This window comes from Falco biarmicus, chromosome Z, assembly GCF_023638135.1.
Source record: "Falco biarmicus isolate bFalBia1 chromosome Z, bFalBia1.pri, whole genome shotgun sequence".
Classification (NCBI taxonomy): Eukaryota; Metazoa; Chordata; class Aves; order Falconiformes; family Falconidae; genus Falco; species Falco biarmicus.
In genome coordinates, this window is record NC_079311.1 from 59682222 (window position 1) to 59707207 (window position 24986).

The 24986-nt window shown below is 42.4% G+C and overlaps 1 protein-coding gene across 1 annotated transcript in view; it reads left to right on the top strand.

Moving 5' to 3' along the window:
- The first annotated feature begins 3293 nt into the window (after positions 1-3293).
- PDE8B (phosphodiesterase 8B) overlaps positions 3294-24986 on the top strand; it is a 79562-nt gene continuing 57869 nt past the window's right edge. The window contains exons 1-2 of the mRNA XM_056323816.1: positions 3294-3794; positions 21384-21402. Coding sequence (XP_056179791.1) covers positions 3483-3794; positions 21384-21402 — 331 coding nt within the window. The 5' untranslated portion in view covers positions 3294-3482. The remainder of the gene's footprint in view (positions 3795-21383; positions 21403-24986) is intronic.

Here is a 24986-nt window from a genome sequence, read left to right on the forward strand (position 1 = left end):
AAAAACTGGGGCATGAGAATATCTTGCACTGGCTGGATGCACTGGCTTAAATCTGGGGTGATACTAAATACATGTTTCTGAGGGCAGAGTCTGCTTCAGTACATTAACTGTCCTTCCTGTAAGTCCCTGCTTGAATTAGTACGTGCTGCTCACAGTAAAGCCTTCCGCTTTAGTGGGCATCAGTCAGGGCAAGACTGCAGCAAGATGACTGCAGGAGCATGACTTGAGCATGCCATAAAAGGTGATGTGAGCATGCATGCGTTTTAAATATTCCCACTTCCTCCCTGCCTAGTAAATCCATGGTTGTCTTCTCACAGGCAAGATGCAGAAAAACTACCAATGTTAGGAAAAGGGATCTTTAATTTTCCATTTCTTCACTTCCTATTTCAGAGGCAGACAGTCATCCTTTTCCTCTGTACCCACTCAGTCTGTCCCACTCCAGCCTCTGCTCATGCTAATCATCACTTGCTTGTTCTCTCTCTCTAAGTTCCTTCAGAGTGCCACACATATGAGGAGAGGCTGAGAACTGGGCCTGTTCAGCCTGGAGAAGAGAAGGTGCAGGGGGGATCTCATCAATGTATATAAATAACTAAAAGGAGGTGCAAAATGGACAGAGCCAGGCTGTTTTTCAGTGGTGCCCACTGACAGGTCCAGAGACAATGGGCACAAACAGAAGCGTGGGAGGTTTCCTCTGAACATCAAGAGGCAACTGCGAGGGTTACTGAGCACTGGCACAGTTTGTCCAGACAGGTGCTGTAATCTCCACCCTTGGATATATTAAAAAAACATACAGGTATGCCCATCAGAAGCAACTGGCTCTAGGTGGCCCTTTTTGAGCATGGGGGGTGGACCAGATGACCATTCCAACCTCAACCATAATAGTATGTGATTCTGCTGTCAGACAAAGCATTGTTATTCTGGCCACTTTTCTGTTGCTGTTTAGCAGTCCACATAGCTCCCCATTTTGCAGCCTTCACTTCTTCCAAGCACTCTGGCACTTTGCACAGGCAGGGTCATCCTCTTCAGTGGTGATCCTTCCCTGCTACCCCAAAATCGGCAGCACAGGAAGAGCTACTTGAGAGCTGCATGTAGGAAAGGTTCTCCAGAACTGTGACTTCTTATTCCTACAACTTACTTTCTGACATCAACTCAAATGTTATACCTAAGCAAGGGAAATCCACGTGAGAATGTGCAGGTGCCTGCAATGCTGCCTGAAATCAATAGCAAAGTTGTCACAGAATTCAGCAGGAACAGAGTGGAAACCCAGGTACTGGGATGTTAAGGAAACCTAGGTATTGACTGACTGATGAAGTAACTTATCACTGATACTGCTTCAGAAAAGTGGACTGTGAATAGCTAGCAACACAGTTCAGGGTGATGTGGTGTTTTCACCAAGCTCAGTCTGCAAAGTGAACTTATATGATTTATGTTCACATCCTTTATTAGAAGTCGAGATGCCGCTGATAACCTGTAGTGGGTAAATTCCTATGAACTAAGTCTCAAACTAGGTAGTCACTAAGTCTTGGAGGTATTTTGGAGCAATGTCATTTACACCAGTGTGTGGATTCTGAGTGGCATTCCTGAGCTCCTGGCTCTGCTGCAAATCTCAGGTATGGTCTAGGGCAGGTAACTCAAATCACCAACTTTAAGTTCCCAACCATTAACAGAAATGAAGAGGAACTTGAAAATATTGCAATGAGCACATAAAACTAGTTGCTTTTTTGTTATTAAATGCAGTTTTAGGACACATTCTTCCTCAGCTAGGTGCTTATCCTCTGGGATATTGGAAGGTCTCATCCAAAACTGCAGTCAAAGCAGCAAGACAGGCTGCATGTTTGGGTGATGAAGTGCAGTCAGCTTCATTTTGTTCATACTGAGCCTGTCATCAAGGTGGTCCTCAGAAATGGCCACCAGCAGAGCAGCATGACAACATGCAAACATGCAGCATATGCAGGATATAAGCCACAACATGGTTTGTGAACATCAGCAACTAGTGGGGAAAAAAAATTAACCTAGAGAAATGTGATTAGTAGGGCCAACACAGGCTTTCTCTGGTATCTGGAAAAACATCTTTTGTCAAATAGGTTGGTGATTTCAGTCCAGATCTTGATGGATGAGTGAATGTCCATACTGCCATAATTACAATGTCCCGTGAACTGGATCAGCCGGGACAGAGGCTAAAGGCTCAAGCAGTCTCTCTAAAACTGAGGCATTTTAACTGTGAAGCCATCATTTCTGAATAAACTAGTCTCTAATCAATGAGAGTGCGTCACGAGCATTAGAGCCAAAATAACATTAACATGTTCAGAGCACTTTGTCATTTAGCATTGTGATCCTTGCACCAACAGTGCTTCACATTCCTAGTATTTTTATATCACTCACTAAAACCTAGGTGGAGAAACAGCAGTCAAACATCAGGTGACACCCCAAGGAGCAGAAAAGGTGTACACACAAGTGTTCATTAGTACCTAGGTGTCAGATAAATGCTTTATTAGGCAGGTAGCATACTGCTTGGATGACATTACTAATTCTTGAAGGATTTACAACGTGCCATTGAAAAGAGATTTAAAATAAAACCTTGCAAAGACTTAAAACCCACATGTTTAGCTTTACACCTCGTAGGTAGTTTCACTGAGGTCAATGAAACTATTCACTGCGGAAACCTAAGAAGGTGTGTAAATCTCTGCAGCATTAAACATTTTGCTTGATTATCTCCCCAGGGACTAGAAACAGGGATTGGCAGCTATCAGACATACAGGCTAAAATAGCAGCTTGTGACTTTGAATATTGACCTAATTGAAAAACAGCATTAAAAACTGTGGAACAATCCTGGCCTTTTTTCCTAACTTGCAGCGGGTGCTGCGTGACTCTGAACTCTTCCCTGCAGTGCCCCCAAACAACTGACATTTGCTTACCCATGGCTAAGAAAAGTAGGTGCGTTTTGACTGTCAAAATAAGTATTTTCAACTGCTTTTAAAAACAAAAGAAAAAGACAAAATAAAGAAGTATTTGGCACAATTAGGGGTGGATGTTGTGTTGCTGCACATACGGAAGGCTTGAAAGCAGACCCTCTGCCAGGGTCGGGAGGGGACTGCACCACCGACGGTGCTGCTGCTGCTGCTTCTCCTGCTGCGGCTTTTATTCCTTCTCCACCTACACCTCCTCCTCCTCCTCCCCCTCCTCCGACTGAAGAACCCGGTGGCCGAAGGCGCTTCGTAAGACGCTGCTGCGGAGGGGAAGGGGCTTAACGGGTCTGGGGTCCCCGGAGGCGGCACGGGGAGACGGGCGGGGGTGCCGGGGAGGCGCCGCATGGGCGGGAGCGGCCGGGGCAGCGCCAGCGGCGGGGGGTGGTGCCGGTGCCGGTGCCGCCGCGGGGTGCGCGGCGCAGGGGCGGCGGCCCCGCAGCCCGGGCGGGCGGCAGGTGGGAGCGCAGCGGGCAGGCCCGCCGGCGCTGCAGCGGGGCGGGGTGCGGACGGGAAGGGATGGGCTGCGCCCCCAGCATCCACGTCTCGCAGAGCGGCGTGATTTACTGCCGGGACTCGGACGAGTCCAATTCCCCCCACCAGACCACCACCATCTCGCAGGGCACCGCCACGCTTCACGGCCTCTTCATCAAGACAGACGCGGCCGACTCCATCCCCTCCGTCCTCGCCTACCAGAGCCGGCAGCAGCCCTCGCCCTCCGCCGGCCCCCGCCGCAAGGAGCGCAGGGAGCCCGGCGCCTCCGCCCGGGCCAGGGCGCCCCGCTGCTGCGGCGTCGAGGCGGAGACCCAGACCAGCAACGCCAGCGTCAAGGTAAACGGCGGCGGGGGTCCTCGGTGGGGTCCCCGCCGGGCGCGGCAGAGGAAGGACGGAGCCCGAGCGTCCCCCGCCTCTGCCGGGGCGGGAGATGATGCTCCGGCCGGCGGGATGCAGCTGCGGGAAGCGGTTGCCCTGGTGCCCACTCACTCACTGCAGCTACGGCGGCCGGGCCGGGCCGGGCTGGCACTGCGGGGGTGGGGGGGGTGGGGGCCGCGCCCGGGGACGCCTGGCCTGGAGCCCCCCAGGGGGGCGAGCGCGGCCGCCGGGCCCCCCGGGCTCCTTCCGCCGCGGCCCGCAAGCCCCGGCGCGGCCCTGGGCCCCCCTGTGCTGAGGTCGCGCTCGGGGTTACAGCGAGGGGGGAGAGAGCTCCCTCCCAGCTCTGTGGCCCATGGCTGGGGGTGGGTGTCTGGGAGAGGTGTCAGTATGCCGGAATAAAATCTCCCCTTGCTTAATTCTCGACAGCAGAACGCCCCTACTTGCAGTTGGGTCGTCTTCATCCTTTCTTCTTCCCCGCCGTATCCGGCTGAAGCAGCTGTTGCTGCTGGGCTGGGTGCGCAGCCGGCCCCGCACCGCCGCGATGTGCGCACGCAGGAGGCGCCGCGCCGGTGCAGCCCGAGGGGGTGCGCCGGGGGGCGGGCAGGGGCTGCGTCCGCGGGGGCATCGCTTTCCACATCTGGAGGGCTTGGGTCCCCCTCTCAGTGGCTGAGGCGTGCACTGCTGCAACCTGCTTGTCAACAGCTTCATTTAAATTTAGTGGTTAAAAATTATGATTGCTCCGGATTTTTTATTTTTTTTTGTTTTAAATACGAGGTTATTTAAAAATAAAAATATCTAAAAATAGGGTTTTCTTTGATTTCCCTGAAAGTTTTCTAGAAATTAAAGTTCGCATTTTTGCCCTGTTCCAAAGGTTATTGTCAAAACAAATGGTGTGGGGACCCCAGCTGCATCCTAGGTTACTTTTCCGTTGCACTAATACAGCAGGATATCATGTCACAAAGTAATTCCACGAACTTACATAGATCCTGGTATTTTGTTAGAATATAGTTAAGAAATTACCAGAAATCATCTAAGGAAAACATAAGTGAGAGGGACAGCAGGAACAAAAAACCAAACATCACCGCTACAACCCATAGTCAATTTGTTTGTTCAGATGCAGACAAACTTGCAGAATTGTCTGCAGTTACATTGATTATTTTACTCATTCAGAAGCAGAACCTGCATAATCAGTGGTATGGACAAAGTCTGAGCAGAACCGGACTAAAGAAATTGTTGTATTTCTTGGATTTGGGGATTTTTTTTTTTTAATTTTAGAGTGGAATACTTTAGACAAAATACGAATCTTTTTAATGTAGAGGAGAGCAAAACAGAAATCCTTGCATAACTATTTAAGTTGGGATTTGAAAAGATTAATTTTTTACGTGAAAGATTTTTTTAAGTGCCAATGCCCATTTCTGTTCTTATGAATTGTTTATTATTTGTTCTTACATCATGTGCTCATATAAACAAATATATTTGTCAACTTTCTCGTTATTAGACGTGAACATATTTCAGATATTTTTGAACTTCATAACTGGCACTGTAATATTGATTTGGATAGTTTCAGTTCCTTTTAAAATTTCAGAATCCCCTGCACCTAAGGGAAATGATGGGGGGTTTATTTAACAACTGCTTCAGTGACACAGTAGAAATGTTTCCATTTAGAAGAACTAAGATCTGTAAAATATTTTATATCATTTTAAAACTGAGTTAGAGCCTCCATTCTTGCTGCTACTCCTGGCACATTTTCCTATAGCTTAATGTCATACTGGAGTATTTGTCTGACCAAAGCAAGGCTGGAGTATTACAAAACTATTATAAGGGCTAAATGGTACTTGATACCTGAAGGGCTATAGGAAGTGGAAAAGTATGGAAATACGGTTCTCCGAAAGTACATAATAACAGTATTTATTTCCATAGAAGTTAAAAAAAAGGAAGAGAAATATTAGTTCTTTTGGTACAGAAAAAGCATCCAGTAATACCACATGGTGTTAACAGCTGTATGGTTGTTTGCATGTGTTAGCTGTGTTGAAATCTCATCTAACTGTATTAGGGGACTGAACAAATACACATGTCAAATGGCTGTTAGTACTATTATGTATTAATATAATATTCCAGTTGTGTAACTATTCAACTGACTTTAACCATGCTGCCTCATTTGTCTTCATTTTCTCTTTTAAACTGTTCGTTAGTTGTTTACGCAATCAAGTATTGCATTATTTATGTTTGACCCTATCATTATACAATGTTTTAAAACTCATCCATACCATAATGTTAAACTGGCATTAAAAGAAATCAACCTGTAATGATTTCAACCCAGTGCAGTTCAAATAACAAACCAAAACCACTCCCATGTCAATTTGGGAAAAAAAAAAAAAAAAAAAAAGTTAAAACTTACCTTTTAAGTCCATCTAAGCTTTATTCATTGGAGTGAGGTCAGTGTTACAAAGACAATTTTTTTTTGTTTCCTTTTCTTCTCCTTTCCCTAATAAAAAGTTCTGAATTGTTCAGACCATTTAGAGGTGTTGGTTGCATCCTGTGCATGCTGATTGTGAGTAGACCTTCAGTGGTTCTAGTATGCATGCATTTCTTTGTGGATCTCAAAAGCTTGGTAACAAATATCTACAGGTTACTGACAAAGATCTCAAGTGGGCTTAAGTATTGTAAGATGTGTCTGTGCCCTAACTTGGAATAGGAGCCATGGTTTCTGGCACGCAGCCATATGCTATGTTACTGAGGTATTTGGACAGAAACATTCAAGTAAAAACCAGACATTCCTTGCCCACATTCCCCCCTTAATGAAACCAAACACTATCCATGACAGCTAAAACAGTACTGGTATCTCAAACTCTACATCAGCTTCGTATAAAGATAGAGGGCATTTAGCTTACATCACTGGAGCACAACACTGAGCATGAGATGATACTGAGCGTACCACAGCTGCTTGATCCTTTGCTCAACTATTGCCAGTTCTGAAGTGCAACAGTACCAGCTGTTTAACGAGAAATAAACAGCTCCTTGAACACTTCCTTGAGGATTTGAAAAGATAGCAAAAGTTTACCTTATTGATGTTTACAAATATATCTTTTAATTACAGCTGAAATAAACTCTTAAGCAAAAGCACCTGCACAGATACTCTTTTCCTGAACATCTTGATACTGAAATATTAGCCAAACTTAAAGACTACAGGAACAAATGAGTTTTAAGGGTCTTGTTGCTAACATATCGGGGGGGGGGGGGGCGGGGCGGGGCTGGGGGGGAGCAGGAACCCCCTCTGTTGATTATCTTATTTTTCTTCTTGAAATGACAGGAACAGCAGGTGTAATGGTTTGGTTCTTAGGCTGTGTTCTTTGAGGGATTTATGAACTTCTTTTGAAAGTTAGTCATGATACAAAAAGGTATTGACAGTTTTCAGGCTTTTCTATAGCGAAATAATTATTAGAAACAAAGCTCAGAAATAAGAAGAAATACAGTGTGGCAGTATATCTTACTAGTGTTGATCTGTGTTAAGTTCCCAGGTGGAAGCACTGAGGAGAAGGATGTGCCCGCGTATGTTAAGCACGTAGCTTTTATGCCTGGTGGATTCGTTTTTTTCCAGTCTGAGGGAACAGGGAAAAGGATGCAGCTGCCAAATACAAACACAAAGTGCTATGGAGAGCATTGAGAAATCCAGGTACTGAGAGAGTTGCATCAGGTCCATGGGTGCTGGCGAGTGCAATGCTAAGCATTGCCTTGATTTCTTCTCTTTAAAGCAGTATTGTGTAAGAGAAGTCACTGTACTTCTTGCAGTACTTGTTTTGCTTGATGTGTACTACTGTTTAAGTGGCTGCTTAGTAAGTTCTGTAGAATATAGAATATGCCAGATGTAGAGTAAACTTGGAAAATATGCCTCCCAGCTCTTAACTTAATGCGATGAAGGTCCATTTCACAACTCTATAGGACACCTAAAACATCAGAGTCCTCTTGAACATACTGTGGGGCTGCAAAGCTGGCAGAAAAATATTTGGACAGGCAAATGTTGAACTATATAAGAGCGCAGAGCCTTTTTAATTTAGGCTAGCTGTTTTCTGAGAGGTGCTGTCCTGAATAACTCTGACCGTAAGGAAAATTGCTAGTAAAGAAGTGCTTTTCTTGGACTAAGCCCAGACTTCTTAAATGAATACACTAAAAGGACTTGTGCAAAGATTTGCTGCTCCCTATCTGACTTTTCCATTCCTTCTTCAAATGGTACATGTAAACTTCAACAAGCACCGTGGTTGTGCTCTTAAGCAATGCTATACAGAAGCCTTACAGAATGGAGAAAACCATTTCTTCAGAAAATGATAAATTACTTGGCAAAAGCAACAGAACAGCCTGGTAGAGTAAACTTACGTGGTATTGAGTCATGAAACATTCTGGACTTCCAAAACTGTTCTGGGTGATAGGCATTAAGATCATTAAAGACAAAATGCATATCCACCCCCCATCCCCCACCCACCCCCACCCCCACCCACCCCCTTAGTTTATATAGGAAAGGAGAAGCATTGGGAGCTTGTAAGAGAACAATGAGCTTCAACCATTTTGACAGTGAGAATTAATAGATGTCTCAGGACCCCTCCACCCTCTAAGTCCTCTAGTAAAAAGTTATTTCTGAACATTTGGTTTCAGTGCCCAAAATACCGAACAGTTTTATGTAAACTGAGCATTAGCAGCATCTGTTTTCTACTTTGTACCATTTGCTATGCATATAAACAAGACTCTGAGGTTTTACCTTCTGAGGAGCATAATGTGGATATTTTAACAATTTCTGATACTCCTTAATTGTGCTGAATGCAGAGCAAAGGGATTTCAAATAAAACTGACCATGTGGCTGAAAGACATAATGCAAGCTGAGAAGTCGTGCCATATACCCTGGGGAATTGTGCATGCTTTTGGGATGCAGAGCGGAGGTTTGAATTCCTGCAGCTGAAAATGCTTAATGATCACTAGGGTGTGATACAGAAAGTGGGCACATAGTTTCCCATTTGTCTCCTTCAGGTGAGGAATAATTCAGTCATCTGTCATACTTTATGTAGTGGTTTAGACAGCAGAATAACTGAGCACGTTTATGTTGTGAAACTCAACATCACACCTTCTCTGTAGATACTCTTAAGGAAGAGACAAGGCTACCAAAATTGCCTTGTAGACATTTCCTTTCAGCTGGCTTAAGTGCCCCCTCCATGCCTAGGTCATCTGTCACATTGAGATGATGATCTTGCCCTATTGGCTGTAATGAGCATTTAAGCACCTGAGTTGCAAAAATGTTTCCTGTTCCTGGTGGGAATGACAAACTCCAGGAGTTTGTCATTTCAGACAGGTTGCAGTACCTCTTCTATGTCCACACGTTCCTAGATAAGGTAGTTTTTACCAGGCTGGATCTTACAGTGTAAGCATTCCTGAAATAGGGAGTAATGCAAGTGCATATTTTCAATAACTTGCTGATGTTCCATAAAGTAGTCCTGCATTTTGTGTAAAGATACCTCAAGACTGTAGAAGTTAAAAGGAGTATTGCTGCTAGATCCTAGTGATTTCTGAAACGCTGTGTGCTCATGGGTAAGCTTGCCAGATTAGTGCAACCAGACCTGAGTACGTTCATAAGCCTTAGTCCTATATGCAAAAAAAAAAAAAAAAAAAAGAAGCAGCATTGGGGGTTTTTTTGGTTTTTTGCTGGGGGTTGATTTGTTTGTAATTAAAATTCCTCATTGCACAAGGCAGACATGCTATTTGCATGACTACTGTATTTTTATTTTGGATTACCTGTGCATTCCCTCAAAAGTGTTGCTGCTGGAAAATTCACATTCAGGAGAGTAAGATTTGGTGAAAGTGTAAGTGGTGTGAAGGGGAACCAGAGATGGAAAACAAACCATACTTCGGGTTAAATTTTCTTCTTGTGCCACTGCACTGCTGCCAGATCTCAGGTTATTACATTACTTTCCATGTAGATCATTCTCTGCCTGTATCTCCTGTCCACCTGTTGTTCACTGTTATTTTTTTAAAAGAACCAAGTCTTTCTCGGTTACTTTTTTTCAGTGTAGCCCAAAGTGAAAGAAATATGGTGTTCGTGAAATCTGTAGAATTTTAGTGCAGCTACATCCTTGATGTACATGTAACTTTTCTAAAATTGCCTTCAGGGAAGGCTGTATGTACCTGTGTAGTTGCTAGGAAATTGTATGTGAAGTGTTTTACGGTGTAGCAGAGTTTAACTCTTTTTGGGGAGTATTGTCATGGTAACAAAACACAGTATTTTCTGGACTTCAAAGTCACTGGTAGCACGGTTATGGATTGAGAAAATCAACAGTCACCATTACTGGTGTAAAGATAACCATACAGAGCACTGTGGAGCACAGCATGTGTGTTTTAGGGTGCATCATTTTGTGGTTGAGGGCATGAGCTTGCAGTAACAACTGTCACCTGATGATCTCTTGTGTAGCACTGTCTTCCTCTGGTCCAGTTTAGCAGATGCATTTCTAGCCCAGTAAGTCACCAGTGTAGCAGAGCAGCAACAGCTGACTGTCCCCTTGCTTCTCTGAGGGCATCTTCTTTGGGGCAATGCTCACAGACCATAAAGTACAATGAGTTCGTTCTGTAGGAGCTCTCAAGACTCCCACAAAACACTGGTGCTTTTGGCTTGTGAAGCTTAAGTCACCTCTCCTTTTGTGTGAGGAAGAAATGCTGTCTGGAGAGTCATTATTAATTCTGAGTAAGACAGCATGCTGCACAGCCTTCTGGAGGTAGTGTCTAGTGCAGGTAACTTTCTTCACTTGAGAGGGACATTAGTCCATTTGCTCATGAGCTTCATTTTCCCCTGGCAGTTCAACAATTTGTGTCAACCACCGTTCCAGCCTTCAGCATCCAATTATTTATGAATGTCTTTCTCACCTGTATTGTCAGCTATAAAAGAACAAAATGTATTAAGAGACATCCTGTTCCCTTGGATTACCTCTGACTCTGTGAATAGAGAGTTACTTTGCTGTTAAAAAAAAAAATCCCTGCATATCTCTACGCACTGATTTGGCCATCCAGTGCCAAATATTTCATAGCTTGAATATAGAAAGAGTAGAGCTTAGATTTATGCTGAGAAGCCCCTTGGCTAGATGGTGCTACTTTAGAATCAGTCTCAATATTAAGCTCTTAATAATGTGAGTTACTCACTTTGAAAATACAGAACTAATTTTGATGTAGATTTGCAATTCATTGATCTCTTGCCCTGGATTCATACTGTATCTGCAGAGGCAGCTTTCTTTCTAAAAGGACAGGAAAACAGGACCAATGTCGATTGGTTTCATAGCATGGAAGGGTGGAGCAGGAGTTGCAAAGATCTGGGCTTCCTGGACTCCAGCACGCAGAATTCACAGAGAATGAAGCCAAGCATGAGCATGTGTATAGATGTTATAAAATTGTGTTTAAATAAGAATCCCAAAGAAAGAACAGCTGGCTAAGAGACTTTGCATTAGTAGTGTCAGTAATGACCACTGTGAGGTAAGGCAATGAGATGAAATGGGCAGAATGGAGTTTTGAAGCAATGCAGCTATCAGAAAGCAAGCTATTCAACAACTCTTTGTAAGCCTAGGGCAAACAGCTTACAGCTGGTTTGCATGTAGAGCTGTAACAGGTTAGATTTCGTTACAACTTGTTTATATTTGGAGGAACAGAGTCTGACTCTTTTCTGATTTTATGCATGTTTTAATCAAAATACTGATATACTTACCAGTAGCATATGTTTAAGTGCTACAAAAAAATCACCTTAATCAAATGTGGAGTTGGGCACAAGATCTCTGAAGCGAGCTTTGGAGCTGCTGGCAGCATTCCATTTTCCCTTTGCTCTGAGGTCAGCCATTTCACCACAGGGACAGCAAAAGGGGCTTTCTTCTTCCCCCGTCACAGATTTGGAAGGCTGTCTGAAGGCACTGTGAACATGAATGTTGTCAATGATTGTCAATCTCCTGCAGTTATGTTTAATAATCATTGTGTCCATTTATGAAATGCAACTTATCAGGGCCATTGTGCTAGCCAGAAAACAACAACAAAAAAATCTAGAAAAGGAGAGGGGGAAATGAAAAAGTGAATCAAGTTCCTTTTGAAACTCGGAGACCCCAGGGTAGGTGGTAATGTGGTGGCTAGGGTGTTTTCTGGAGATGAGATGCTGAAGTTCAGTTCTCTGTTTTGAAAGAGTCTGAAGAGGTTCTTGCACATGAGTCCACTGCTTCCTGGACTGTTGGCTATTGTGGGTTTCTCTCCCTCTTAGCTCTGAGACCAATTCCCTGAAATCTAACTGTTCCAAAGAGGCCTGTTCTGATTAATTACTCCTTCCTCCTGTCACAAAGAAAACCATTTCCTAAACAGCTGTTTAATTATATTGGGAAATAACACATGCTTTCAGGAAAAGGTGGCATGTTCCATTTCAGAATAAAGCCGTTCACATGTGTTACATGGCTAGGGCTGCATTTATGTGCCAGGTAGTGTTGTGACTCGTGGAAGAGGTGGGTAACTGTCTTGTTGAACACCTTGCCACAGCCTTATTTCAGGCTGCTTCCCTTTGCCTCAGATTGCCAAAGGAGGGAGGCCAGGATAGCAAGACATCTCAAAAGTTTCAGTTTCTTGCATTCCCGTAGGCATGGTGTGGCGGGCGGTGGATGTGGTGCAATGGGCTGCAGCTGCTGGACAGTGCTTCCATTCCCCACAGAGCTCTGGACGGCAGTCACAGTGTGCTGGTGGAAGTCTTGGAGATCTTTAGTTATCTTTGTTCTGGTGGTTTTCGCAGACATGAAAAAGGTGAGCTAGAGTACTATGGGGATGAGTGGATGGTTAGAGAAGCTATGGATGAAGTGAAGATCTGATTGATTACTTGAACAACAATGTCTCAATCTGCTTAGCCTGTCTTAGATCTTCACTTCATCCATTAAGTGAAAAGAAAGTAATCAGTCTAGCCTAAATTGGGATGGTTGTGGAAGTAGCATCTGTTATGGGCTGGAGGAGGCTGGGACAGAGGCTTAAGCCAAAGGGAACAGGGCTGAAAGGGCAGGTGGGTAGACAGGTGTTTTGGGAACAAAAAAGATTTGTCTTGGTGGCACAGAATGCTGATGACACTTGGAAGTCTTGAGGAGATGTGATGTCTGAATCTAATGATTTCTGTCAAGATTTTATAGCTACCCAACAAAAAATGCAGCTTGCAACTCAGTGCCAAGAATTTTTGTGGGTTGTAGCAAATCCTCTTGAACATGCTGTTTCTGGAGTTTATTTCTGGTAGTCCTGGTGAGCTTCTAAAACAATTCCATCATACATCAGTTTCACTGCAACAGGAAATGTCTAGATGGTGTTCTGGGTACAAAGTTGTAGTAACATATCCACTGCTGACTCAAGTCACCTAATAGTCTGTGCTTTTCTGTGGTTCCATTCCCCACCCCGTCACAACAGCAGAGGACTCCTAAACCTATGTAACGATACTTGAGAGCAAGAGAAAAGTACGTAATATTTGTCTAGACAAATTGAAGACTACTGACCTCTCTGTTTGCAAGCTCTGTACTCTTGAAAGGAAAAAAATTCTTAGCTTCAAGTGTTTTTTCTCCTTATCTGAAGTACTGCTCCAGAAAAACCATGTTGGTTTGTTGTGGTGTCATGATTGCCGGGGGAAGAATGTTGGTAGTTAAATCAGTGCTTTTACTGTAGGACAGGAAAGGGAGCTTGCTGGGAGGGTCATCTTATCCTGTAGAGGCAGAAGGGGAGAAAAGAAACACCTCAAAACAACCAAAACAAAACCCCACAAACCAACCAAACCAAAAGTATCCCGCCAGCCAAAACAACAACAACCAAAAAAACCAACCACCAAAACCCCTAAGCAGGGCATAACAATCAAAACTGTTGTATATGGAGATACTTGTGGTACAACTTTGTGAAATGACAGCATGCATGGCTGTATTCCAGGCCCAAACAGGATATTGCCAGGAGATCACTCACCCAGTGTATTAGCTCTGTGGGTCTGGTGCATGGGAATGAATTCAATCTTAATGTCAGTTTTTAGTTTCAAAAGTGATTTTGTATAAATGTTGTCACTTTATTTGGTGCAGCAGTTTCTTTTGTGCATTTTGGTGGTTTTGCTCATTTCAGTGTGACAGAGCTACCAGCTACCTACCCTGGTCCTTCAGGTGGGCTTGGAGTGAGCAACCGAACTTGTTTGTTTCTCACACCATTAGCAGATTGAAAAATGTGTGTTTGGTCGATACTACTGAGGACTCAAGCTCTAGACAAGAGTTGTGCCAGTCTTAAAAATAATATATTTAAATCTCATCATTTTAAGTTAGATTCTGTGCATCCTGGTGTTCGAGATATCAGGCTTTCTCTTTCAGGTATAAAGCCAGATGTTTAAGAAAGTTGGAACATCATAAAATTATTAATAACATGAAAACTACCGGGACTGTTCAGTGTTACACTCAAGCAGAAATTGTAAGGATATTGTATAACCTCTGGTATGATCCTGCAGTGAATTAGATCTATATGCTCCCCTTGGGGGTTTAGGCCTCACAAATGTATGCGGAACAAAGTCTTATATTTCAGTGTGTTCTTCGATGTCGTCCTAATACCTACTGTTTTGTCCCAACACATGCTTACAGAGTTTTGGGAAGAAGAACTAGTAGGTGGCGAGAAACTCTCTTAAAAAGTAGTTCAGACCAGCATTTTTGGACTGTGCTTGCATTTGTTTGTTTCTTTCCTACCCTGTCAACTCGGGAGGATCCTTTGTTGTCTGTTTGCAGATAGGCATTAAATAGAACACCTGATGCACGTACAGATATTTTTTGGCCCTCTGGCATTTTAGTGGCTTAGGGACCATCCGTAAGTTCAAAGAGTTCAGTAATCAATCATCTTCAAAGAAGGGAATCCTTTTCATGGGTGCCACCAGATTTATACAAGAGACTATTTTTAGATCAAGGACTTTTTCCCCCCTTAGAGCTGTAAGACATCTGTGGCCTCGCCTTAGATTTGAAAAATCTGCTGTGCTGAAAGTAACTCCTTTAAGGCCATCCTTTCATGTTCACTTTATTATTATTTTTCATTTGATTGCAAAGAGTCTGCAGATAGCTTAAAATTGAAAAGGTCTCTGTAAGTAGCTTATTTTTAAAGTCTTGTCAGGGAACACTGGTTTTCTGCATGGTTAGTGCAGATACTGGACTGTGAAAGGATGACCCTTAATTACCGTGCTCACATTCATTCTCTGGTGTCAATACATAGTGCAGCTTACCTGTCCAAATCTGAGATACGTGTGTGTTTACAAATCTGTATTTTATGATACATATATGTTTTTTAGCATATAACATATTTAACAGCAATTGAGTAAAGAATGTCTTCAACACACCCTCGTTTTATTGGGGAACTCACATAGTATAGCTGCACAGGATTCACTGAAACAGACTGAAGGAAAATGGAGGCAACTTGCTCACAGTTGCAAGGTATTTCAGTTTGCATTTCTAATGTTGTGAAATGGATACTAGTCATATATGATCATCTCACTGAAAGGTGGTCAAGAATTGGAAGAGGCTACCCAGGGAGGTGGTGGAATCTCCATCCCTCAGTGTCTAAAACACTTGTAGATGTGGAGCTTAGTGACGTGGTTTAGTGGTGGACTTGGTAGTCCTGGCTTAATGGTTGGACTTCACGATCTTAAAGGTCTTTTCCCATGATTCTACCTTTGAGTTTGGGCTGGAGAGTTACTGCTGTAAGATACTCTCATAAGGCAGATTTAGGAATATCTTGAGTGCTAAACAGCAGTAGCAAACTATTGTGCATGTCAGAAATTTTTAGGAGAGACATCAGGTTAACTTTGATTATGGACACACATTGTAGGAACATTTAACAGAGCTAGCTTTCTAACTGAACTGAATACCAGAATGTGAAAAAGATACATGTAATTATTTTTTAAGGTGCTTACAAAGAAGTACTCTGGATTTTTTGTGTGTTTTCTTATCATTGAAGGAAGAACAGCATTTCATTTCAAAATCTAATAAAAGAGCTTAAAATACAAAACAGCGCTCAATGATACAACAGTAAAAACTCTGTACCTTTTTGCACGTCCAGCCCCAGTGCAGAAATGTGCACTTCATACATGTAGCTTGGTAAAAATGACCAAATTCAAAAGTCACCGCTCCATATGTTAGGATACAAATCTTGCTCCTGGAAAGACTCTACTGACATCAGTGAGTGAAGATTTGGACTTTTTCAGATAGGAAGGTAGCAATGGGGAAATTCTCAAATTTTCTGAAAGTTTCCTCGCATTTTATTTTTAATTCAACAGAAATAAATAATTTGGCTTTGATATCTCCTCTTCTGGTTAATGGGCTGTCAGGGACCAAACTGCTGGCAGTGTATCTCCCACACAGCCCTGAGCTCCTTAGCTGTAGCTAGTAGTTGGCCTGGGCAGTGCTGCTTCTCCGAATGTGTCCTGGCTTTGGCTGGGGCAGAGTTAATTTTCTTCTTAGTAGCCGGCACAGTGCTCTGTTTTGGATTTATCATGAGAATAGTGTCAATAACGCACTGATGCTTTCGTTGTTGACAAGTAGTGCTTACCCTAAGTCAGGGAATTTTCAGTTTCCCATGCTCTGCCAGTGAGCACAAGAAGCGGGGAGAGAGCATGGCCAGGAGAGCTGACCCAAACTAGCCAAAGGGATGTTCCATACTGTAGAACATCATGCTGAGTGTATAAACTGGGGGGGCTGGCTGGGAGTGGGCCGATCGCTGCTTGGGGACTGGCTGGGCATCGGCCAGTGGGTGGTGAGCAGCTGTATTGTGCATCACTTGTTTTTTCCCTTGGGTTTTATTCCTCTCTCTCTCTCCTTTTCATTACAATGTTGTTGTTATTATTATTATTACTTTATTTCAATTATTAAAGTGTTCTTATCTCAACCTATGGATTTTACCTTTTTCCAATACTTCTTCCCATCCCACTGGGGTGGGGGCAGGCTGGGTGAGCGAGTGGCTGCGTGGTACTTACCGGCTCGCTGGGGCTAAACCATGACAGAATGCCCCACTCCTAATCCTTCCTGGTGCCTGTTCAACAGTTCTTGATGAGTGGAGGAGGTAGTGCCGTGACATAGGTGCAACCTGCCAAATTTGCATGACTTGGAGATGCTGGCAGTGATTCTTGCCACCACTCCCTTTTGTTGACCTGCCACTCTCTCTCATACAGGATTTTTGTTTTTCACTCATTCTTTCAGCGTGGGATCATTGAAGAGGGTAGTCTGCCTTCTTGGGCCAATGGGAAATCCTTTTCTATGTTTGCATGCATACTTGGTGTATGCTTGTCTGCAGGGTGCGTGAGCCATCCTCCTCTGGCGGTAACTCCCCTCCAGTTTTGACTGGTGGGCGTTCCCCCCATTTGACCAGTTGCAGAGCTGTTACCACTGCTGAGACTGGGATCAAAGCAGGGCACATTTAAATGTGTGGATCTCTTGGTTCTTTTTAGTCACAGTTCACATCACCTGCTGCCAAGTCTTTTAATTCATTCTTTGATGATTAGTTACATTTTTTTCTCACTCTGGAGGAGAGCAGTTCTATCTGCCTGTTCCAGGTACTATCAAATCTGATGAGTACCTGACAACAGGAGGCATATCTTTTCTGCTACCAGCATGTATGCCATGAACAAGAAAAAATCATGGCATGGATGTGTGACTTCAAACAGTACTTTCGTTGCTGCCTATCACAGGATTAAGCATGAAACAAGAAAGTCTTCTGTGCATTTTCTCTAAACTCCTTCCAAACTTCTCCTGCTTGTCTGCTCAGAAAGTTTCTTGGCAACTGACTTGTATGCTGATGGGAAGCTAGTGGGAATTGGATTCCCTGCTTATTTGGAACTGTCACTTCAGCAAGAGAAATATTTCAAAGATAAAATTCTGGAAAAATATTTCAAGTCAGAACTTGCTGTAGTCAGTCTCAGATTCTGTTTGTATTTTGATAAAATTGTCCACCTGATTTACTGCTTCTTCACAAGGCTTTACTTCTAATAAATAAAAATTTTCTGGTGGCTGGAAGGATCCAGCTGGAAAATTTCTGTCTGGCAATGCTGACATCGACAACAATATTATGTAGTTGGGAGGCCCAAAGACACATTACCTTAGAGATGCCTACAGTAGTTTTAAGCCAATTTTAAATTACTAAAGCTTGAGGGATACTGATTACAGCAACATCAGCTGTAAAACATGCGCTGGGAGGCTGGATACTTGAGCAGCTGTCTGCACTGACTACACCTAACTACAGCCCAACGATGTATGCTTTTGAGGTTGAAAGCATAGGACCAAGATCTCATAGCTCTTGCTGAGACACAACCAGCCTTGTACTGAGGGGCTTGACCAGGTGCCTAAACACCTCAGCTGTGTCACTATTATAAAGGACAAGCAGGTGGCCTTGAACAATGAAGATATACAAAGGCCCAGTGGCTCCACAAATGGGATTGCAGTGCTTGCTGCTGCTCTTCCTTCTTATTTGCTAACTGACTTGATTTTTTTACTTTTTGCAATGATGCATTTTGCATCTTTGGTAGAGGTTGCACTGTTAAATCAATATTCAGGGTGAAAAATAAAATGAGTGATTATTTACTTGTCTTACCATCAGCCATAACATAATTTGTGTTGTTACAGATTCGATTTGACTTCCCTGTATATGTTCAATGCTTGCAAATGTGTTCAGTGAGCACATACAGAAATGGAAAACCATTTTCTTTGAAGGGAAAGATAAAGTGGAGCACCAAGATGAAGAATTTAGCAAGTTATTTTTAAATAAATATGATTTCAGATTTGGTTTGCATCTGAGTCTGAATCAGTCAAAAGAAGCCAAGCAAGGTTTTAAATTGGACTAGTAGGCTGTTACTTGGTCTGTTGTTCCGTTTCTTTTCATGGAGAACCTAGTCATATGAGGAAGCATATGAATGAAATGCTTACCTGATATTACTGTCAGCAACAGAAAAGTAAAGTGAATGGCAGTCAGTCATGTATGTACTGCTGTACATAAAAATTCATGGAGACTTCTGTACTGCTTCATGCTGTACACATTTCAGCGATAAGTAGTAATTTCAGACAGAAGTGTCTGTAGTCTACTTTTCAACAGCAGCATAGACAATCATTAAACCAAGCCATCTTAAGTAAGATAGATGCTCTTGCAGCTGTTTCATTTTCTCAGAATTAGTCTTTTCAGTAGAGGTCACTTATAAATCCTTCCCAAGCAGAGTGTACTTACTCTATTTCTGTACACAGTCACAGCATCTTCAGTAGTCTGCCAAGGATAATAAAACAATTTGTGGTAAGTACCAGAGAAATTACTGTGTTCATAGTATAATCTAGTTTCTTGAACCTGTGTAAAATTTCTTTATAATTTATAGCAAATATCTCATGCAACAGAGTAAAGTAACTGGCATGCATGAGAAATGGAGGAATAGTTCTTATTTCCTGTGAACATGGGCAAGTCTTCTATTCTAACATCATATTTTCACTTTCTTAATGTGATAACATGATTGATAATTACAACATAATAAGCTTTATTATGTGTAAACTTTTTTCTAATTTGATGTAGGCAAAGTCAGTTTGAGACTTCTGCGCCCTGAGTTCTGAGATGGCCTGATGTCTTTAATGGTGTGGCTTTTGCCTCCCCTGAGATGGCTGGCTGCAGAGAGAGTTCCTGCTTTGTAGTGAGGATTCCTGCACCACCACAGTTTCTCTAAGTGTCGCCAAGTGGGAGGAAGCTCCTAGCTGACTCCTTGGGTCAAAAGATAGCTCCCAATCCAGAGATGAAGATCCCACTCTGGAGCAAAATGGGAACTGTGCGTAGAGTTCTTTTAGTTATCCTCTGAAAACTTCCAAATATATGTTCCTTACCTGACTCATGGTAGGTGTTTTGAGGTGATCATATTTTAAATGTGGTAACAGTGACTGAATAATTTGAAAATATTTCTGCATACATCATGATTATAATTAAAATACCAGAGTAGGTAATAACTTTTTTGAATTTTTATTTTTAATGGCAAAGGATGTTTGTTTGGCCTGCCTTCATAAAGTGAAATATAAAAATGAAAGTTAATGCAAATGTATTTCATTAGAACTTTTATAGGCAGAACTGTATCTGCAAATATATATACCTCTCTACTGGAAGCTGCAAGGGGAATTAAAACACAAGAAACTTCTAAAACATGAAATATTAAGCATAACCAGCACTCGGACTTCTATGGGGGAGTGGCCCTTTCCAGCATTTGGTATGTATTTGTTGCACATTTTTTTAAAAATTGATGCTGAAATGGGTCGACAACACACACTTCTATAAACTTCCTACAGTTCTCATCACTAGCAAAAAGACTTCTTTCTCACTCTCTTTCTCGTCTTACTGCTAACTTTTTGGAGGGCCCCTTTCCTAAGGTCTCCCTAAAATCAAATTACCCTAATTTGGATCTGAGTAGCAGCATTCTCAGTGTCTGTAGAGGAAAAAAAATATCACTGGAAAAGATGCACATAAATGGTGTCTCAAAGCCACTTTTTTTCAGTGTACATAGGGCAAACCCCTATTTCAGAGTAGATGTCTCTGCAAGACAAGTTTACTATGCTGACTGTTACATTGCCTTAAAGGTTATCAGAGCTGTTGTCTGCGACAACTGTAGATTCAGGGACATGCTGATTCATACAAACTTTGAAAAAAAGGCGTTATCTACCCTGAGGACTTAAAAATGGCTTTGCTTTATATTTAGTAAAAGTGTTCTGAGTAATTTGTACCTGATGTAGGCAGTTTCTGTGAAAAAAATAATGACAGCAAATTACAGAACGTGTCAGACTGTGCCTTGCTTTACAGCTGTATATACAAAAAGGAGGTGGTGTTTCATGGAGCTTGTAACATGAGTTCACTGGGACATTGGAAAAATAAGTGAAAGAGAGATCCTTTGAGGATTAATAAATCAAAAGTGACTTCTGTGTATTTTGGAAATCTCTGAGGCCTGTGGTGGGGAATGGATGCAGGAGATATCATGTGTGCTTGCCCTGGTCTTGTATGTATTACTCAGTGTTGACCATTCTCAGAGACATGATGGTAGTTTGGCGGCTTGATCTGACCCAGTGTACCTGTTGTTATGTGTTTGCAATCCTGGCCTCCATTGAAGCCTGACTTAGCAAAATATATAAGTGCACAACTAGAACCATCCAGCTTGACTGGAAAAAACAGAGCACCAGTTTGACTTTACATTTCTGCAGGGTCATTGCACTCACGAGAAGTCTAAAACAGCCTTGAGGTGGTTATAACCTGTGTCTGGCAGCTAAATATAGAACAGATGGTTAGCTTCATGTTGCTACAACAGTCTAAAAAGGAAAAGCGGTATTTCCCCAAGAAGAGCTGCATATGTGAAAATTTCTTGTTCCAATAATGTTATATGGATCGGAAGACTTGGAGCCTAAATTCTGTAAGGAAGAGTACTAATGTATTTGCAGTGCTATAACTGAAATAATCAGTGATGCTGTTGTGTTACTCAGTGCAGAGGATCTGGCCATCCATACTGTGTTATCACTTCATCACAAGGTTTCTGCAGATGAGACCAGTGAGCTAGTCAGACTGTTTTATGTGCCCAAAAATGGGCTTTGTATGTTCAATGAGTGTAACAATTACAGACATTTAATTACAGATGTATTTTGTTAGGAGGCCTCCCAGCCTGACTTCTCTCATTTACTTTTGGAGAAGCGTTTAAACTTTAATGTTAACTTGTTAATGTGAAGTAAAACACAGTTTCTGGAAAGCTCAAAGAGCTGGCCCCTGCAATTGTAGGAAGCCACCTTCTGTAACCCCTGTAATTTCATCAGAGCCTTGAAATAGTTTACCTCTGGTCCTCCTGACTTGACTGACAAGGGCCCTAACCTGTCATCTCTGCTTTTTCTGTTGTATTCAGCTAAGAAGCTTCTAGCATATAGCAACATACATAAGTACGCAGTGTGGCACTATCATATTGTTTGCATTTTAGCCCATTTCTATGACTCCTGCCCTCAAGGTTCTCTGCTACTGTACCAACCTTGCAGTTCTTTTATTCACCCCATTTTCTGCAGCTTTTTTAATAGCTTTGCCTGTGGCATCCCAACAAATGCCTTTCACCAGTCTTGAACAGGACAGTTTTATTAAATTTCCTTTCTCTAGAAAATCACTGTTATTATTTTATATGTTTTTATCAGCACTTACGTTAGGTTGACGCAGTAAGTTTGGTAAAATGATACTGAATTGCATCTTCTGTTCAATATAAATGTCTTTATTCTTCCATACAACTCTGGCAGATTTTTACAATGAGGGGTAATACAAAGGGCCTGTGATTGCCCGGATCACTTTCCCTGCTCTGTTGGCAGCTCATCTCCCCCAGTTTATGTCAATCAAATATCTCTCAAGTTCTTTGAAAACTGAATGTGACTTAGCAAGAAATTTATAGAAGTTCCTGTTTTCTGTATTGTGATGTGCACTTGTGAATAAGTACAATATTGAAGGGAAATAAAACATATTCTTCTGCAGAGCCCATCCAAAGACAGTTGTAAAATAAAGAGATATATGAGATATATATAACAGAAAACCCCAGCAATATATTTTTCTGTTGTAATTTCATGGACTACAGTGCTAGATGGTGAATAATTTATGCATAAGCAGTTCTTCAGTGGAGCTGTATATGATACTGAGTCTAATCCACTAAAATAAAGAGATCAGGCATTATAAAAGCTTTGTTGATGAAAATTTTGAAGGTGAGTTGGCACTAAAATCCTTTATGACTTTCAGATACAAGATTTATAGATAAAGTTCGAAAAATGTCAGGTTGTGAACTGTCCGTGTGATCTCTTGAAGAGGAGATTAGTATTCCCCTACAGTTCATTATATGTATATAGTTCCTGTTGCTTAATAGTTGTTCAATTCTGCAAAATGCTGAGCATTTGAGCCATGCTACCTTTAACTGTACAATAAACCCTTTTTGTCTCCAGTGATACTGCTCGTAAAATAAAATCAAACTGAGCTGAGGCTGTGGTGCACAGAATTTAGCTTCTGCAACATAAGGTGCATTAAAAATAGGAAGCTGTAACTATTCTTTGGGGAGAGAAAGTGTGGCAGTTAACACTGCATTCAGCACCCAGAACTTTTGCTTTTAATTCTTGAGTGTGGAATTTCATACTGTGCACATGCAGAAGTCATGGGAGAAGATCAAGTGCTGAGACATTTGGAGAGAATTGTGTTTCGCTATCAGTGGAGAATATAACAGTAAATTTTTTTAACCTCTCAGTATTGTGTTTGTAGTGGATGGCACAATCCTAATGGTGGACTAAGATGACTGTGTTCTGTTTGAACATATGTCAGTACATAAAAACTGGAGTAGTAGTAAGAGCTCTCTAGAACATTGGCACGACTCTTGTAATGCTGGATCTGGGAAGTGGCACTTAATTTGGTGGTGCTTCTCCTTGTTAAGACTGGAATAATATGTCCAAAAGAAGTATTTTTCCAGAAAGCTTTTAATGATTTCCCCACGCACTCTGTAAATAGCGATGAGCAATACCAAAATGATTATTGCTTATTGCATAAGTAATGATTGTTCTGGTGTAGCAGAGCAGTCCTCCACAGCTGGAGGACTATGCAGTGCCTTCTCTCCATCCTCTTGCAGAGCTTATTTGGACTGCAGCTGTATGCAAAAGTTAAACCCTAACAGAAGATGCTGATCCTACCAGCATTTATATGAGTAGAGTAAGGGCAGTGAAATCAACGTGACTGCATTCAGGTTTGCAAGACTGGGTAATCAAGTTTCCAGGTTTATCAGGGCAGTTCTTAGTTTTGCAAGGTATGAATACTTAAGACACATCTAACACATGTTACTCTGTTCCTCTGGGTCAAAGCTTCCCCTTCCTCTGACCATTTCAAGTGTGCTACTCTACCCACCTTGTATAAATACTGTTTCTACTCTTCCTCACTCTTTGTCAGTGTTTGGGTAGGGCTTATAGGACCAGTCAGCCTGTGTGCCCCATTATAGGAGGTATTACAAAAGGGAGAGATGATCTGTGCCTCTGAGATTTATAGCCTAAATAGGTGAGACAAACGTCACACACACTTTAGTCTTGAATGACAAAATGCAGAGGGTGACAATCCTGGTTTTTGCTTAACACCCGTGTGGCTCGGTTAGGTGACTGCCATGGGTTAACCCCAGCTGGCAATAAGCGCCACACGGTAAGCTGCTCCCTCGCTCCCCTCTGGTGGGGTGGGGAAGGGGATTGGAAGAGGAAAAGTGAGAAAACTCCAGGGCTGAGATAAAGACAGATTAACAAGTAAAGCAAAAGCCACGTGCACAGGCAAAGCAAAGCAAGGGATTCACTCACCACTTCCCATCATCAGTCAAGTGTTTGGCCATCCCCAGGGAAGCCGGGCTTTATCACTATCCCTGTCGCTAGTTGGGGTCACCTGTCCTGGCTGTGTCCCCTCCCAATGTCCCTGGCAGGGCCTGAGAAACAGAGAAGTCCTTGACTTTAGTATAAACGTTATCAGTGTGTTATCAAAATCGTTCTCACACCAAATCCAAAACAGAGCACCGCACCAGCTAAGAAGAAAGTTAACTCTATCCCAGCCAGACCCAGGGCAATGACTTACTGGTGGGCAAGGCACTGTGCACGTTCCAGCAGGTGATGTCTGCATGTCAATGCTGGAATCTTAGATTCAGACACTACTGCTGCTGTCTAGATTATTTGCAGTGGCTTTGTCAGTATTAAAATGGAAACATAAACTGAATGAAACGTGATCATGAATTATTCAGTGCGCATGAAAGCCTCCAAGCTGTTTATTTTGGTGAGAGTTTGGCTTTGATTTTCATTGTCTGAACAATGTTTGGTGGGAGACATGGCTCAGACTTTCATGTTGATAATCTGTAGCTGCACAAGAACAGGTGGTGTTGAGCTGGAGGCTTTGTTTGTTACTGGAGGGAGCATCACTTGTGATACCCGAGATGGTAGGGGTCTCCTATGGGAATAATTCTTCTACCTGTGGGTTTCTGATAAAAGGATCAATGGCAAAATAGTTAATTTTGACATATATTTAAATGCTAGGTTTGGATTTTAGAGCCAATGTTAGATTGTAATGGAAAAAAATGCACATATGTATCTGGTATCCTGAAAACTTGGGAAG